Genomic DNA, 19,296 nt, shown 5'->3' on the forward strand with positions numbered 1-19,296 from the left:
AACCAATTAATAGCGTGTTTGTCTATTGGCAAAAGCGAATACATGAAATAATAGGACACACTTCATTCACATGTAATTTTTAGCGGGATTAAACGTCATGAAATAGAAATTTGCAACCTTCAATGGCAATTGTTATCGACTCTTATTTCAATCCAACCCAAGTTTGGTTGATTTAATTACAATCTATTTGTAGATGAATGGCACTGCACAGAATTACATGTATATTCGATTACAGTGTATACAGTCAACAATTAGTCGTTCAAACGCAATTTCTAAAGTCGTTCGACCGCGAACACAAGTATAAAGCATTATGCAACATCAGACTCACGCTTGTTTGAAGACGTTTGGAAAATTGATCTTGTTGAAGTTATAGTTCTGACATAACAGGGAGGCAAGGCTGTAATTCTGAATGGCGGCTTGTTGCGCTAAAAGTCCACAACAAAATGATATTGTATATAAGTTCTGGGACGAATCTTTACGCACATGCATTAAGCCAAGTTTCCTCAGAACGCGGCTCATTTGCATTTTTGAAATATATCAAATATGACAATCCAATCATTCTCGTTCATTCGTTAGTTGCTTCAATGTACAAATTACACACTGTGTTTTTATGTACTGACTATGATCGTCGTAGCAATGTATACATTATGCTGTCATTGCAAATTAAGCGATGAAAACCTAGTCTATTTAAACGACGGTGGACCCAGAATATCGATGAACCTTTATTAAAGCCAGTGTCCGAGTTATGATAGAAGAATCTGACTAAAAACTTGAATCTTCGAAACTGGTCTCCTATGATACGCTCCATGGTCGGACCCAAGGTTCCACCAGAGACGGGCTTTTTGCCCAGGGCTCCGGCGAAAAAGTCTATGTCTTGGGACGAACTGAAGTGTTACGTAATACGGATAGGGCCAAACAAAAAAATAGTATTGGTTCAGGGCAATGGCCAGAAAAATGTAGGAGGGAAGTAGTTGTTTTTTTTTTTGTTTTTTTACCAGTCGACTGATTTCAGGGTGAAAATGGGTCAGCTAATGCACTCATAATTGTTTAAACACTGACCAAATGATTAACATTGCACATGTGATGTTTAGTCGTTGTATAGGCCTATTATTCATCATTTCATGATTCCTAGCTCTTTATGCACCTTTTGCATTTTAATCACCCTCTGTACTACTGCTAACCTGCGTAAGGAATTCGCAAAAGAGAACATGTCTTGTATTCATGTTTCATATGTAAATATGAACATATAATAAAATGTCGTTTTATATTCATAAAGGTATTATATTTATCACATATTCAACAAATGATTGTTTTGTAGTACATATTTGCCTTTTGCGAATTCTGTCAGTAACATGTGTACATGGTGACATGGTGAGTGGATTCAAAGAGACCCATGTAAGGCATAAGCTAGGCCTTGGTGTACTTCATAACAGTGCACTCAGGTCCTGAGTATGTATACAAACTGCGAACATGATTGCAAAGTAAACAGTGTTAATTTTGTAGTGTAAGGCCGAATTCGGATGTCACTGGCGAACTTCAGAAAAGTCACGGATGGACAAAAGAGAGACACGTGCATTGTGCTAAAAATAGATTTTTATTTTCTGTTTTTGAGAAGCGCTAAATTTTGACCTATTTTGAAGTAAGTTGATGAATTTATTCCAATCCGTGTTAGACATCAGATATTTTATCATTGATGATTTAATCTCTAACATTTTCCTGTTTTAATAAGCAGTGTTTGGAACAGAATCTACCAAAATGCAACGGTCCAGGTAATGTAAACACTGACGGACAATTTTAGTGGTAAATAATTCAGTACTCCAATTCCGGTGTTAATCATGTAAACATCGACTTTAAGCAAATATTTTGGTATGAATCTATAACTTGGGAACCCAATTGTGTCAAGATGAAATTTCTTTTTTGTGGTAACAATTTGCGATGTTAATTGCCAACATTAGAGACGTGGACGCCGCCCTGTTTATAAAGCATAAACGAATGGATCTGTCGTTATTTGATACAATGCCCTTAAACTCGTACCGTACCGTACCGGCGAAAACCATCGCCATCAGATTTTTTTCCGCGGACCACAAAAAATCGTTAGGGTCGGTGAACCGATGTGTAATAACTGAATTAATAATGCCTTTCAGGAAGACAAAGGTACTGATTAACACGAAACAAAAACACATATAGGAGGCCGTTGACAGAGCGTTGGTTTTGGGCGAACTAAATTATATAACGAAATCGAATATCATACACTCCGTCAATTAGATTTAAGCCGGAGTATCAGTGAATGTTTTTGGGTCAAAACCAAATCTTAAAATTATATGAATTTACACGATGCAATAGCCACCAACACAGAGCCTGGTGTAAAATTATCTTGCTGTCGTTTACATAACTTTAGTATGAACGAAATATTCATAATAAGTTTTAATAATTAGCAACAAATTAGGATTTTGTAAAAAACATTGACAAATTATGTCCGCTTATAATAATTGTAATAGATTTACATAAACAAATTTGTTTTTGCTCTTTAACATGTATCACACAATAATAATTAACAAACAAATACAACACTTCAATCAATTTAGTTATGAACATATTTTTATATTCATTTCAACTTTTTGCATAAACTTATCAGTAACATGAATATACTGACCGTTTATGTTTTGAAATTGACATGGCAATGTGCTTCCGGACGGATTGAGGGGAACAAACCTGATTGTCCGCAATAATTCTTATCTGTAAGAGGTTTGCAAATAATTAAAATTTCAACCTCTGAATGAAATAACTGCACAGTACCTGTAACCAGCAGCTTGAAGAAGAGTAATTGTCTCAAAAGTGTGATCAACAAGGCCTCCAACTGTTCCAGAACCTAACTGAAGACAGCCCGCACCATATTCGGAACTCGTTGTAGGAGGTCCGTGGTCGCAACCCCCCCCCCCCCGCTGGATGTTCAGGGATGCCAGATCAAAAGAAGTATCGGCCAACGTGTTGAAAAATAAGAAGCTGCGGAACGTTTCTTCGAGGATTCTTAAAACAAGTATTTGTGTGAGATACGTCAATACTGAAAAAGCACATCTTTGTGTTAATAATAATGTGCAAACTTGTACGAAACTTCTAGTTTCATGTATGTAAAAGTTTACATTGTTGCTAGCTACATGTGAAACTCACTTACAAGCTCCGATGCAAATTGATTTATTGTAAAGCAGGAAAATTGTCTATAACGTTAATTTTTTAAATGGAAAGTTGGAAATTATTATATATTAAAGATTACTGTTTTTAGAAAATAATTGACATTATACTAACAAAATAAAATTTCGATAAATGATTAAAATACCGTTTTAGACCGTATTTTACGGAATAATACGATTCAAATGCAAGCATAGACACTCATAGAAGTTTACACACACATTGTCAACATGCAAACAACTGTAATATTTTAGCAGACTCATGACTATTGCCAAGCTTGTATTGAAGGAACACAATTGAAACGGACTCAAAACACTTTAAAATAGAATACCACAATAGTAACTCCGAAAACAGAAACAATGACTTTACAAGAAAGAATGTAAAGGATGACATTTATTTAAGAAAGTATATCAGTTGTTTTATTTATTGTGATCTTTTAAAGAAAAGAAAAACACCAACAACATAATGTTATGTGAAATCGGTGCGCAACAGTTCGAATTTAAAACAAAGACAAAAGGTTTTATTTGATGCATTATAGGAAACGTTGCCTAATGTTGTATTAAATACCTTCGTTTCAAAAACAACAACACGGGTTAAAAGTTTTTTTGTTGGTTTTGTTAAACGACAGAACGATATTAAATGACAATCATATAAGGAAAGACAAATTTGAAACGTTGGTTAAGACTGCAGGGACAGTAAAAATTTACGTTTTTTAACGCTCAATGCATTATTTTTCTTTGCGGGGGTGGGGGTCCCAAACCCTGTACCTGTCAGTTTTCTGTGACTGGAGGGCAGATAGCGCGTAGGACAGCCCCTGCATCCCAGATGGGCCTCCGTTGACAGACTGTATATAGGTTATGTTTGGATCACCGAAGGTCAGGTTTAGAAGTGTCTCGCAGAACGGCTGTAAGTTCTTCGTGAACACAGACATAAACGTGGGAATCCAAGTGTGGCTCATACTTTCAGATTGTGGACTAAAATGAGCTATACGTATATATAATCTTTACGAAAACGTATCATTGTATGTCACTTACAACCGCATAGAGAAAACACTGAGATGAATTGTTTGTGAATATGCATACATGATAAAAAAAACATTTTGTATAAGAAATGCTAACTATATTAATGTTTAATAAGGTTTAAACATGTAGTTTAAATTATATTAAGCACAATCAAATTATTTTTAAAGTATTGCAATAAGTTGTTTCTGTTTCAAAAAAATGAATATGTAGAATATTTATATGTTATATTTAATCATACCGTAACGCTTATCCAAAAATGTTGGCAGCGGTAGGATCAAGTATTGAATTGTATTTGTATTTTTTTGAACTCGCAAGTTTATTTTTCTTCATCGCAGTCGGTGAAAGGAATGCAGGGAGAAATTCATCGTAAACAATCTTCTGCATGATTCCGATCAAGCGTTTTCTCGTCTGCTGGAATGCTTCGTCGTCATCCTGAAAATATTTCCTAAGTCCATTATCGCCAGACGATTATGTTCGAGTACACACACATTGTGGTATGAATTTTGTTGACTCGTACGTCACCTAAAACCAACGACATCTAAATATGTATGTGACACATGCTATCGTATCTCAATTATCCATTGCATGATGTATATATATCTAACAATAAGAATGCATTTTCGAGGCTAATACAATAGTCACTCGGTATAAAGAATTTTTCAATTATCAAATCGAAATATGAAGTTCGCATGACGACGTTCCGGAGTTAACTTTGGAACAAAAATGTTATGCTACTAAAACGTTCTATGTTTCTAGTTATGTAATCGGCATTTCATGATAACGCATTTATTTAAGCAGTCAATAAACTGACACGTTCCTTAGTTAAAGATTATCATTTATCAGAAAAATTCAGCGTGATTTCGAAATTTTTTTTCCCAGTGAATGATGTGTTCATGTGCCATTTTCATAAACGAATAGGTTAACGATTAACTTTTATTATTTTAAAAACCAGCGATTCACAACAGCAATGCTGCAGCGTATACCATTGGCCGCGTCTGAAAGGCACGTGTTATCAGGACCCTCAGGTAGGCGGGGCCCATCTGCACCCTGTGTGATCTTCATAAACGCTAACAAAATAATTACATAACATGCAAGCTTTTAATATAAATATACGTTTTATTAGCGACAAGATGAGTGTGTTTTACATATACGTATATCTTCTTGAACGCAATTACAATATTTGTGCATAGTATCTGTTCAGGTTTTAAAAGTTAAATACGAAGGTTCATCTTCAATTGCCCACATGCATATGCCATAACAATGAACTTAATTCAGGAAATTGTATTATTACATTTTTTATTTTGTTAAGCACTATAATTTTGAAATATTTTCTACCCTTAATAAACAAATGTACGCATGTCACAGGGTCGTTCTCAAATTCATTCTCTTACAACTGGAAATAAGTTGAACCTGTAGGATAACATTCATGTAGGTACATGTTTTTTCCTCTCGCAATACAGCTAGACGCTCGTCCGAAGAACCATAGACGTTTGAAGCGTCGACGAATGACGTTAGATCGTTGATCTGCTGACGTTGCAATATTCCACCGGCTAATAACATAAATCTATTGGATATTACAAGGAATCTGCAACACCATTTTTACGAATACATTTGACAATGTTGGGAAAATCTAAGATTCAAAGTTGTACTTTGTTGCATTTGTATGACTGTTTTGTAAAAGAATTGTAGTGGACAAGTGCAAATTTAAATTAAAATAAAAAATGTTTGAATATAGGTGCAATTTATTTAAAACAAACTTAAATAGAAGCTCAGCTACGAAATTAATTATGATAAAATCATGTAAGACCTATTCACAATTAATGACGAAGATGTACATTGTGTTCATTTTGTTAAATGACATAAAAAGGCATGTTCAAACATGAAGCTATGTTGGATAAACAAATTGCTACAATGATAAAAATACCAACGCTAAAACGGTACACACTTAAATTATTACAATATATTATTAACAAAATAAAAATATAAAGGTAACACTTGAAATAATTACCTTGTAGCAAGTAGGTTTATCTTGTGATAGGTATGTTTACGATGGTGTTAAGATGTCTTTTCAATCATGTTTTATAATTCTTCTGAACACATAAAATATCGTTCATTATTTTCGGTTTTCTCATTGATTAATTTAACTAATTTTAACTCTTCAACTGATTTCCTTTCCATCAGTTATTGACAAAATTTCATTAAACGTTGGTAGTGTAAATGTATTCTATCTGTGAGTGGTATGATAACACTGATTAAAATTCATGATAGCTCGATACCTTTTCGGCTGTGAACAATTCGCATTAGGCATATTAAACTTTATAAAAGTAATACGCAAAGCGCCGTGTACATACCTGATGACTTGCAAAGGATCATAGCTGACCTCGGTACGCGTACTGTCCAATCCTGATGACTTGCAGAGGATCCCAGCTGACCTCGGAAAGCGGACTTTATAAACCTGATGACTTGCAAAGGATCCCAGCTGACCTCGGGACCTCCATGCAGTATCCGGCCTTGAACCGTGGCACAAAAGGATCATCTTCAGAAAAGTTGATGTTGAAACAATTGTCTTGACTAAAGGTGGTTTGTTTAAACGGAGAAATGTATGTTTATATACGTTATAAAGAAAACCGCCACTTGAATGTACCATGCACATTATTATCAGTAATTATCTTAAAAAACACAATGCAGGTTTAAAATATTGTATTGATGCTTATATAATTATGTAAACATTAAGGTTTTTTTCGGAGCTAACAACGCTGAAATGATTGTCTGTATCTAAATTAAAGTATATTAAACACACACATAAAGCGAGAGAGCCCCGCGGTATACACACGTTCAAAGACTACAATTTCATATTTTGACTCCAAAGATATCTTTTGGAAATTTGTAAGAAAAGTCATTTCCAGAACTTGCATTTTTTGGCATATGTTATTTTTAAAATACAATACAACTTCGAGGTTCCGAAGAAGGGAAATAACCTATCGAATTCGAGCCTATGTACTAAAGCAGTATAAAGTAAAAATATAAAAAATGTATTTAACTTTTTGTGAATAATTAATGAAATATTAGTTTCGTTTATTTTTACTGATTTTTTTTATTTCAGAGAATATACTCACTTGTCATTATCGGCACAGCAATCGTCTACAGCTAAAATGAAAATATACAAAACATGATTATTTCTTACTTAAAAGCACACCTATAAATCGGATGTTACTTAACCATAAATGGAAATACTATCACAAAACCGAGATCGTCGAGTAACAAACACTTTCCAGTGCTCAGTGGGGTTAATATTATGTCGTGGTCGAGAAACTAACCAAATTGAAAGGCCTGCAAGGTAAGTTTCGTCGACTTTAGCTGCTGTGGACCCTATGGACTGCGTAGCTTACCGTTCGTGCGAACGGCAGAGGTTTTCCATCAATACCACTTGAACGAGAGAGGTTCAAACCGTCATCTGATTATCGCGGAATAAATGACGCAATTAAAAAACAAATTGACATTAGTGTATTAATATGATTTAATGTTATTTAAATAGATAACATGATGGCTAGACTATAGTTCAATGACAACTCGAAAATACACCCATATAGTGATTGTTAAGAGAAGGAACACGAAAATTAATGAAACTGTTTAATACAAATGTTCGTTAATAAAAGTGGTGCTTGTTTTGTCCGTTTTGAAGCTATTTTGAAATACACTTCATTTTACATAACGTTTAACGCCTTTTACGAATCCATATCACTGCGTTTGAGAACGCTAAACAATTCAAACGCAATCATAGGTGCACACTTTTTTAAATATATACTTTTAGCCAATATGATAAGTCATATGAGCGTTTTGTCTGCAATCATTGACTAAGTGCCAACTTATACAAACATTTGCTTCACTCGCTATATGCTGCCGGAAGTAGACGACGTTCGACAGCCGCTGACATTCCCCACGTGGGGTTCTTCAGATTGTTGCACGTGCCATTAATGGACATAAACGTTTCGCTAGCATTGCATCGGTCGGGCGATTTCGGACATAAAAGAAAGATTTTTCAGAAGACGCTGGAATTCCGCCATCACGGTATCATTTTCAAGCTCAGCCACACTGAATCCTCTTTATATGTCGAATGTTAAAAAAGCAAGATTGTCGTTAACAATTTAAAAAAGTACTAAGTATTTAAGAAACAAGTGTACTCTTGTGTCATTATTTCAAATAGTTAATAAATAAAGATAATTATACACACTCTGTACACAACGTTGTTCTCAGGTATCTCGGTTATTATTACATATTACAGAAAAATTCGTTGTCATTGTTGAAGTCTGAGTTCATTGAGATCTCCATTATTATGCAACAACTGTCACGGTTAAACATACATATAGACCGTGTTTGTTAAAAGCGACCTGAAAAATCTTTTCACAAGCCATTGCCTTAACTTACTATGTTAAAGCGTCATTGGTAAAAACACACAAAATATCATTATTTGCCCAGGGCATACACGTATAAGAAACAAAGTTCACATTGTATGCTATTTGTTAAGCTTATTGAACAGGGCGAAGCACATATATACACATTTAACCGTTTACATGTATACAGAAGTGACGTATTTTGCAATAAGAAGTTTGCGAAAAAATCTAACAGACAATATTCATCGGCGCATGGTTAAACTGTCATCATTGAACGCAATGAGTCATGAGAGCAAGTCGGTTGCCTACTTGATCTGCGCCGAAAAGCGAAGCCTGGAACAATAACAAACTATGCAAGTACGCAAAATGGTTGTTGACTTTTGCAATTACGAAACAAGTGACGAAGGTATTAAGCAGTAATTTTTGAAACGGCTGTATTCCTTTTACCTGATTAAACGATGCTCCCTCAACATACTTTGTTCTCCGGTGTAGTATATTGTAATACTAGCGCGTCTCACTATACTTGTGTGTTGTTGTTTTTTGTATATACGTTTATGTTCCATTATAGCATTATGTTATACACATCGTGTTGCAACAAATGGTAATACCATATTTGATATGCTAAACTAAATCATGTGAGCTATCCTCATTAAAATCTTTCGAGTACGTAATTTCGAGTTCTGAAATGACGTTCATCATAAAAATATGAGAGTCTATTTTTCATTTAACCAGTTACTTAAAAGCATAGTTACGTATTATGTGCAAACATTGCGTTACAATTCCTACAAGAAATCCATACAATACGTACTGTTTACGCATTTTGCGAACAGAGGCCATCATGGTTGAAAAGTCCCGGTAGTCCCTGAAAAGCGGTAGGGCGACTTCGTTGGTGGATGTTCCGTAAATGGCAACCTAATCCGTTGGCGGGTTTGAATAACAAACACAATTACTTAGTAGTGATCATCTTGATAACTTAGGTCGGTATGCATATCCCAACTTTAATAATGATATAAATAACTTTTGTTTTATAATGTGTGCGTGTGTCACCTTTATTTTAATCTACCGAAGCTGACAATTTATGCAGCAAGCACACGATTGAGTTATTGTAAAACTATATTTATGATTCCATGATGAATTTAAAGTCTGCAAAAAATTGATAAATGCGTTATTGCATTGTGAAAGAACGGCCAGCTTGTCAATAAACATATCAGTGATATACATTTATTTAGTCATCTAGTATTGAGTTCTATTAATTTGTTAATTGAGATCATCCAACTAATAACTGTATTTGTTTTGCATTTATTGCCATAATACCAAAGGCTAACCGACAGTTTATTTAAATAGTTAAGTGGTATATCACACAAACAGAACACGCTAGTAGCGGTTTAGATGTATCGCATTTAAAGTGCGAATACATAAGTCAGCGATGTCTGATATTTCATAAAAATTGTGATAGCTATTGTGATAGCTATATGAATGTATTTTCTTTTTTGAGAGAAAATGTTTGTCCCTTTGAATAATATGAAATATAAATAATATATTAAATATGGGTTATGAAAGGAAAAAACACGCCATATTCTATAAAACAAAAAAATCTTACCCTATAATTCTTTAGCACATCCGGTAACAGCATCCTTTACTTGAGAGACAGGGTCGGTGCGAACCCTCGGGACATACACCACCCAGTTCAACAAATATATGGCTGCATAGAGCTTCTGTGAGACTATATTTGATATGTGTTGTATTTTATTTAAACATGCATAAATATACATACAAATGTATCAATAAATATAAATTAATGAATATAAATAAATACATAAATATATATGGTTTATGTTTTATATTATTTATAAGAATGTAAAGATCTTAGATAGAAAGGCAGAAAGAAAGAAAAGAAAAATATATATAGATATATATATAAATATATATAGAAAGAGATATAGAGAAAGAGATAGAGAAGATAGATATAGAGATCTAGAGGAGAGAGAGAGAGGATAGAGAGAGATAGAGAGAGAGAGAGAGAGAGAGATAGAGAGAGAGAGAGAGATCTATTAGATATATATAAATAGATATATCTATATATATCTATATAGAGAATTATATCTATCTCTAGATATATATATATATATATATATAGATATATATAATATATATATATATTATATATATATATATATATATATATATATATATGTAGCAAAAAGGCCTGCAATAAACCGTTCAATGGCTTGCAGCTTTAATAGGTACATGTCCATTCTGATTATTCATAAGAACGAGGTTTGTCCATTCATTTCAGCAAAGGTCGATCGGGAAACAAATCTTATTCAAACGACCGTGGAATCCTTAGATGCCTTGAAGCAATCTAAAACTAAACCATGACATGTGAGAATGATGCTTATCATCGAAACGACGCAATCAAAAAGCTGTCCTTCTGGTAATAATTTTACTTCTCTGCAAGAAACAACTCTTTAACAATGCACATATCATAAATAAACGAAAGCAATCTAAAGAAGCAATCTAAAACTAAACCATGACATGTGAAAATGATGCTTATCATCGAAACGACGCCATCAAAAAGCTGTCCTTCTGGTAATAATTTTACTTCTCTGCAAGAAACAACTCTTTAACGATGCACATATCATAAATAAACGAAAGCAATCTAAAGAAGCAATCTAAAACTAAACCATGACATATGAAAATGATGCTTATCATCGAAACGACGCCATCAAAAAGCTGTCCTTCTGGTAATAATTTTACTTCTCTGCAAGAAACAACTCTTTAACAATGCACATATCATAAATAAACGAAAGCAATATATAAAACAAGCAAAGAACTTTATATTTTCGAAACAGGAATTTAGCAGTATTTGCATTGAACACATTAGAATTGTACATCATCCTGTTGTACGATGTTTAAGTGTAGATTGCCATGCTCATGAGTGTGAGCACATTTAATTTGTGCATACTTTCTACCCATATCAATATAACTGTGTGAAACAATTACAACAAACCATTACCATGTATATCAATATGTCAGGTAAAGAAATATTTTACAGACAAGTATCAATATACCGCTTTTCTGAAGTAAGTGAGCTATCAATACTGACCATATTGTAACGGAAATAAGCCCTGTGTCTGTATTAGTGTGTGCGATGATCACTGTCTCAGACGACATTTGAATTCAGAAAAGCATGATTGCACTAACCTCGTAAACCCCATCACAATACGTAATAGATGTAATTGGGGGACAATGATAAATATAACCATTAGTAATGTCATTTAAAAACGATGCAGTTTGACGTTCCGATGATTGCTTGTTTGATTTTCTGATATATGCGAGTTTAATGACCCGCTTCCTGTTATTTCAAAGCACACACATCCCTCATTAAATGCAATTAAATTAACGATATGTGTAAGCAGTAGTAAACAGCGTGGTGAAAATATTTGGTACCCTTTAACTTTACGTAAATGTATCACAACAGCCGCAATTGAATGCATATGTGTTTTAAGAATTGCTGGATTTGTTTCAAGCCAAACAATTGTCGGAAAAAAATGATTTTTTTGTCGCAAGACATTGAATCGTATAATGAGTTTGTTTGGTCATAACATAAATGTCTATGCGATTGCAAAAATAAAGTGATGTTTTATATGAATACAATTCTGAAAATCATGAACGACAGTATATATTTGTATATGCCATGATCAGATATCAGATTGATCAAATTGGCTTATGGTGAAAAGCTCGGTGATCACTTTTGGCTATAAGTTAATATTAAATAAATATCAAGTTCTTGGTAGATAGCGCCGTTCCCGGGTCTCTTCCGGAACCGGGACTTAAGGATGTTCGATCGTTTCGTGATTTTTTAAACAATATCCAGAATGCTATAATTTTTTGTAGGGTGATTATTGGATATGTATCTGAAGTAAATATCAAATAAAAAAGGGGGGTCACCGTGAATAATTTTGAGATATTGACGGTTTTTAAATGCCATGTGCGTTTGAGAAAAGGTCATTTTTGCGGGGAATAAAATTGGGGGTACGGTAAAACGTTTGTGTGTAAAACATTTAAAATGGACTAGTAGTATTGAGATTGTATTAGATCAGCAACTGTAACATTTGTATTATCATACTGAACACATTTAAAACCAAAAATATTGGAAATGGTAAAAAGTAATGAGACATAAGTATGACTAGTTTTTTGTTTGTTTTGAACTTTTTATTGCACAGTTCAAAAATCGATGACATACAATACAGATACAAATTTCTGTTGATGTAATTTTCATATTCATTTGAAGTTTTCAATAATTAAAGTAAACTAACTTAGCATAAAAATGAAGTAAAGAAATTGATAGGTCACCGTGGATTTTTTTTGGCTACAGACCTTTTAATATGGACTTAATTTCAAAAATATAATTACTCACATTGTAATAGTAATTAAAACAAATCTTTATAATAACTGCTCCATAACAAATAAAGTTATCAACTGAAATTTGATACACGTAGAAATATTTATTATATACATACTTATGGAAATATTTCAGATGTAACACATGAAAAAAAACATGTTGATGTTCAAATAAACATCTTTAATTACCCCACCCACCTGTTACCCATGTTTAGTACAGTCCGTGGGCACCTCCCGTGTGCAAAAAAGAATGAAAGCTAATTTATATATCAATTTTTAGGTAAATGTCTGAAGTGTCAGAAAATTTTGGGTGGACGTGCCGCGTGATGGTACGGTTTTTGTATTATGTAATTGTGTTTGGTTGCCATGGTAACAGTTTCGAAATACTTCTATTTCCAGTTTAAGTGCTAAAAAGGTCCCATAATCGTTTTTTTATTCTGGGTTTATGATATTAAATTACTTTATCACAAAAATATTTTAAATGAGATCACACACACGCTATTAATGATGGTAAACTGTACTAGTATTCTGATAAATTGAAATTGGGATAGCATTCAAATTACTGTTGACTATTGCATACGTTTTTGATATAGGAGACACACTTTTATCATAAGTAAGGTTTCAAATATTAGATTGACAAAGAATCAATGGGGTTAATTAATTAGTTATTGCATAATTTATAACAAATGTGTGTAACAGATAAAAGTAAATGGTTGTATAATGATCAACTTGTAATTACAATATAAAACTATGGAAGAATACAATACTTCATTTATCAACGGTATGATTAATGCAAACCATAGCTTGTGTACATAACTGAGCTGTTATCAAATTCGACTAAGAGCCATGTACACACATTACATTTTACACCATAAGCTTAATACAATACAAATACATTGCTTTCAAGCTATAATCAATGTAAAATTTACATATCAACATTGTGCATGTACTACACATTTGCACTGAATATATGACAAACATGAGTACATATGTAACAGAGTCAGTCAAAATATATGATATATAGCATTATATTTTTTGCATTCTAAATAATCAAAATACAAAAAAAGAAATATAACTTGAGTCACCAACAGTCGGTCGTCATTATTTAAGACTATATATATAACTTAATATTTATAACATAGAAGAAGATGTTTAAAGGAAAAGTTAACGCACGCACGACGGACACAGGATCATGACATAAGCCCTGCTGGCCTTTGGCCAGTGGAGCTAAAAACAACATTGAATACAATAAGCGGGGCAATAATGTTTCACACACCATCTGTGGTTTAATGCAGTGCCAAAAATATCTTACATCTTAGGTGAAACATGAGAAATACAACTGACATAAGAATCACAACATCGAGAAGAAAAAACAATTTCATAGCTAATCTATATACAAGATGCAAATTAAAATTGGTTAGATGTCAGGCAACAAATAACTCGCTATTGCACATATTATTTTCTCTGATTTTGTTACTCTGATTTGTCCGTTTGTAACCTCTGACAGGGGGCTCCTCAAACCACTCAGTCCGTTTCTTTTTGATTCAATACTCAAATGTTTAAGTTGCAATCCACTTCCTGCAACTTTCCTTGTAACACCTTGACTTATAACTTATATGATTTTATATTTGGTAATATTTCCTTTAATATTTTTAAGTATCTAAAAAGCCACAAATATTTTGCTGAAACTCAAACATTTTTCCACAAGTATGGACAGCATGGAGCAACACTTTACAATCAAATACACTCTATGTTATGCCCAACTAAAATTTCTGGTGAAAATTTCTGTAAGAATGTTATAAAACTTGTCAATGCAGATTTGATGGGGACAGCTGTTACTTTATGTCCCTTAACAAGCATAGAGTCGCCAACAACTGTCACTCCAGTTATTTCTGACGCTTTCAAGGACATCTTCTTCTCAGGCATCACATATGTTGAAAACTGACCAGTTGAATGCACTGCAGCTATCTGAATTATGTGAGAAGTACGCTCTGAAAAAACAAAACAAAAACTTTACATAGAAATTGCACAAAATCCATTTTAGCTCCATTAATCAGAGAGCCTTGGGTCGCTCGCCCAAGTACAATGTAAACTTCTTAAAATACTTTTGCAGAGTTTAAAATAAACATAAAAGGGGAAAACATTGCCCCCCCCCCTCCCCAGGACATGACTTATTTTGAAGCTTAATTTGAACAATCGTAGAAGAGGTTCCTTTACATCCATTCTCTATGCATTGTGGTTTAAGAGAGTTTTTCAGTGGAAGGGTTATTGATCGGAAACAATTTTCACACTTATTGTGATCTTGACCTTTCACCAAGTGACCATAATTTAAATAGGTGTTATATACTGTCCAATCCCTATGCACATGGAAAGTAAAAAGCCAATCCGTGAGAAAGTTGACAAATTATTGATCGGAAACTAAATGATCTACCGACAGACCATTATCCAGCAAAACAATATTAACTCTCTCTTCAGAGGGGGGGCATAATAACTGTTATTATAAAAATTGAAAAGCTCTTTTCTTTGATTCATGGATATATCAAAGTAAGTTTTTGGCATCTTATTTATTTATAAATCTGAAGAAGCGAAGAGAAGAGTGTTTAAATTCTTAAATGATGCACAATAATATACTATAGCCAGTTGTGGGTAATGTAACATTGCATCATCTAAGTGGTATTTACTATCATTTTATCAATACAGATTAAGAATGATTTATTATATGAAAGCAAAATGAGAAATTAGTCTGAACATAACTCTTGTTGCAATTCAATCATATGCTAGGTTGACCAACAATTGACACGATATCTCACATCGAGTTACACAGCAGTAGCAGGTTGAATTATGTTACACATGTAAGTAAATATGTATATTTTTTAATAGAAGTTGAATTTTTGAGATTTAGAGTACCTAAATACCTGAATTGGACCAAGATAAACATCTGTATGTGCAACACTGTGAATAAGGAATTTGTTAAAAATAAACTTTACCTAACCCTCTTGTTTCCAAATCAAAGAAAACAAATTCCTTCCCAGTAGTGTCTAGCCCTGCTGGACCAGGCTTGGGTACAGGTGGGGGTAAAGTTGTAACTTCAACATCTTGGTCCTCTATGTTTGAACAGTATGTTGGTCCCGCTCGTACTTCTTGCACTGTCCTTTGAATGCCTGAACAGGAAAACAGAATTTCAAATTGGAAAATGTGCTTGCACCTTCATGGGTTATCTCCAATTTTTATTTAAAGAAATGATTACACAGCACATTAATGCTTTTACAATAATCAATTTACAAACATTAGCATATGCTTTAAAATGTGCCTACTACTTTGCATATATATAATTGATGGATCTATTGAAACAATCTCAAACAAGAAAACAAACGACACGGATGCCCCATATTTCAACTTTGTAACAATATAAAAAATAATCCATACAATTGTAAGAATCCCAGGATTCCACATGGCCATGTTCGAACTTGGTCTAGACACAGCTTCTGACCAAGTTTGGTGAAGATCGGATGAAAACTATTTGAATTAGAGAACAGGCACGAAAAGTATGACGGGCTGACCGACCGACCCACAGACAGTTCGAAAACTAAGTCGCCAATTTGGGGCATACACATGAAGAATACTGTTTTAAAAATAAAATGCCCATAATTAAAAATACCGTTCCAGTTTTTAATCTTATGCGTCGCTGTTTTGCTGCACGAGCAACAGCTATAGCCTTTCTTTTTTGTGCTGAAGGTCACGGGGAAGGGCCAGTTTCGATGTGAAAGTCCCAGGTGAAACACCCAGTTTATGATTTACCTGAAACAGATTGCAGTAAATGACAGAACAGTTTACAATCCACAATGCTAGAATATGCTTATGCGGAATAAAATAATATGATTTAATGTCAATAATTTACAAAAGTTTCATAATTTTATAAGACCTAGAGATCTACATACACACAAATAATAATTAATTTAAGCCCTTTATTTTCAAAACCAATACGTATTTGACGAATATTTATGTTTTGTAAACTTGCAAAATTTCATTTTTATTACCGGTATTAATAAATAGGGCTCCAGGAAGAAAATAAACTTATGTCACTTTAACCCTTTCAGTGCGGGAACCGAATTTTGAAGGCCTGTGCAAACAGTCTGGATCCAGATGAGACGCCACAGAACGTGGCGTCTCATCAGGATCCAAACTGTTTGCTATTCTGATAGTATTATTTGAAAAAAATCGAAGAAAATGCTCATTTTAGAAATTTAGCAGACGTCATTTTAGCAGATGACAAATTTCCCAGCATGCAAAGGGTTAAAATATACATGTTTAACTAAGGACAACCAATGAACCATTCACATTCTACTGTAATTGTGTTTACTGGCAGTAAATGATTTATCAGATAAAATATGAAGGAAAAATATAGCAAGTACAATAATAAAAAAAATGTATGCGTGTAGACTACACAGGAATTACATGTACTTTGAGATAACTATCTGAATGTATTCAAAAGTAATTTAGACAATAAATCATGATATAATGCACCAATGTACCAAAAAGACAAAAAAGTCTTACCTAATGCAAGCTTTGTGTTCATGTCATAAACTCTGTCATGTTTCCGTCCAGAAGCCACATTATTGATGGCACCACAATTGCTACACTGTATTTCCAAAACACATGCCTGTCCGAAATCCCTGCTTCCTACTGTGTTAAGTAAATTCATGGGCACTTGGCAAGAACTGCATGCTGAAAGCGATTCGGCCAATGTGTCGAGTTCAACGACACGTCTACTAATTTTCCAACTGGCATCGCTGTTGTCACATGTGGTCACGCTTACCGACGATCCGATAGAAAAATCGTCAAAATAACAGTGGTCATACCGGAAATCTTGATTGTCGGTGGAAATAGTATTTCTATTGAAATCCATATTGTTCTTTGGAACGTTAAAAAAAAAACTTTTAAGTTTCGTTTTGTATTCCGAATTATATCCAAATCAGACATTTTAAATGAAAATTATTAAGCCAAGTATCTGATCCTCATTGTTGACACATTATCGTTTCGTTATCAATAGACGCTTGTATTTGCACAGAAAATAACATCTACAGCGTAAGCAAGCGTTTCATCGATGTCGATCACGAAGTGACGTCAAGCAATCGAACGCTTGGTTTCATTGCAGTAAATCTCGAAAATATGTAAATGCCGAAAATTTATAGGCGCATAATCAAAACAGTAAAACTAGAATTTTCACTTGTTTATTCCAACCTAATCTTTTGAAACCGTGAAAATATATAAAGGTTTTTAATTTTTACGATATAGAGAATCAATTACCGTAAAGTGGAAACGATCGAACATCCTTAATCCCGGAAGAACTTTGTGATGGTTATATATAATGGTACATGGTTGGTTATTGGTGCACAAAATGTGCTTATTCATTTTCAAAATTATGGTGTTGAAACGATCGCCCAAATTGGCTTATGGTGAAAAGTCCGGTGATCACTTTTGGCTATAAGTAAATATTAAATAAAATATCAATATGAAGAAGTTTTTGGTAGATAACGCCGTTTCCCGGGTCTCCACTTTAACCGGGACTTAATCCCGGAAGAACTTTGTGGTGGTTATATATAATGGTACATGGTTGGTAAATGAAGCGATAAATTGGCTTCTATATTTCCGAAATTACGGAAAAAACAGGTTTGCCAATTGGGTTATGGTAAAATGCCCGTTGATCATCTTTGTCTGTAAATAAATAAAAATCCGATTCTTGGAAGATACGCAGTTCCAGCTTTCAAGTTGTAGTAAAACGATCGCCATTTGGCTTATGGTGAAAAGCCTTGTGATAAATTTAATGTGTTAAACAAATCAATAGATTATTCATAGATCTCTACTGAACTAGGACTTGCTCCCGGAAGAATAAAGGTCGTTATTTACTGCTTTATAGTTGGCTAGCAGTGCCGTGTTGTTTACATATACTTGTTTATCAAATATAAAAAAGTGGTGTATAGTAACCAAGTGGTCTACGTTGGAAAGCCCGACTTAAAATGTTTATTTTTTTATCGATTGATGTACACGTTACTTGAAAAAACACGTACATACAACCGTAACATATATATGACTTACTGTTCTGTTATGTTTCATAACTCTAGTCGCCGTGGTATTTACTTGTAACATTTAAAAGCTTTATTACGTGTCATTTTGTTGTAAGATTTAAAACTCAACGGCCGAGTTTCTGGTGGTCTGAACCTGTATATTAATCGGTATTAAAATGTCACGTAAAGAACGTATGAATAATCGGATAATCGATGCTATGGGATGCC

General features: G+C 33.7%; 1 protein-coding gene across 1 annotated transcript; it reads right to left on the minus strand.

Annotated features, from left to right (window-relative positions):
* Positions 1-14,660: 14,660 nt before the first annotated feature.
* On the minus strand, positions 14,661-17,948 carry LOC127851790 (uncharacterized). The gene is made up of 3 exons (XM_052385664.1): positions 17,558-17,948; positions 15,991-16,164; positions 14,661-14,994 (listed from the first exon to the last, which is right to left on the minus strand). Exons 1-3 carry the CDS (start codon positions 17,907-17,909, stop codon positions 14,741-14,743), a joined length of 780 nt encoding a protein of 259 aa, XP_052241624.1. The 5' UTR covers positions 17,910-17,948; the 3' UTR covers positions 14,661-14,740.
* Between the last annotated feature and the right edge of the window lie 1,348 nt (positions 17,949-19,296).

This window comes from Dreissena polymorpha, chromosome 11 (genome assembly GCF_020536995.1).
Source record: "Dreissena polymorpha isolate Duluth1 chromosome 11, UMN_Dpol_1.0, whole genome shotgun sequence".
Classification (NCBI taxonomy): domain Eukaryota; kingdom Metazoa; phylum Mollusca; class Bivalvia; order Myida; family Dreissenidae; genus Dreissena; species Dreissena polymorpha.

What these genes read in the sequence shown, in the direction of transcription:
- LOC127851790 (XM_052385664.1), bottom strand. Translation starts at nt 17,909, where the DNA reads ATGGATTTCAATAGAAATACTATTTCCACCGACAATCAAGATTTCCGG. An exon ending in GAACACAAAGCTTGCATTAG is followed by an intron (nt 16,165 to 17,557) that starts GTAAGACTTTTT and finishes TTTCCTGTTCAG; the next exon opens with GCATTCAAAGGACAGTGCAA. An exon ending in TTTGGAAACAAGAGGGTTAG is followed by an intron (nt 14,995 to 15,990) that starts GTAAAGTTTATT and finishes TTGTTTTTTCAG; the next exon opens with AGCGTACTTCTCACATAATT.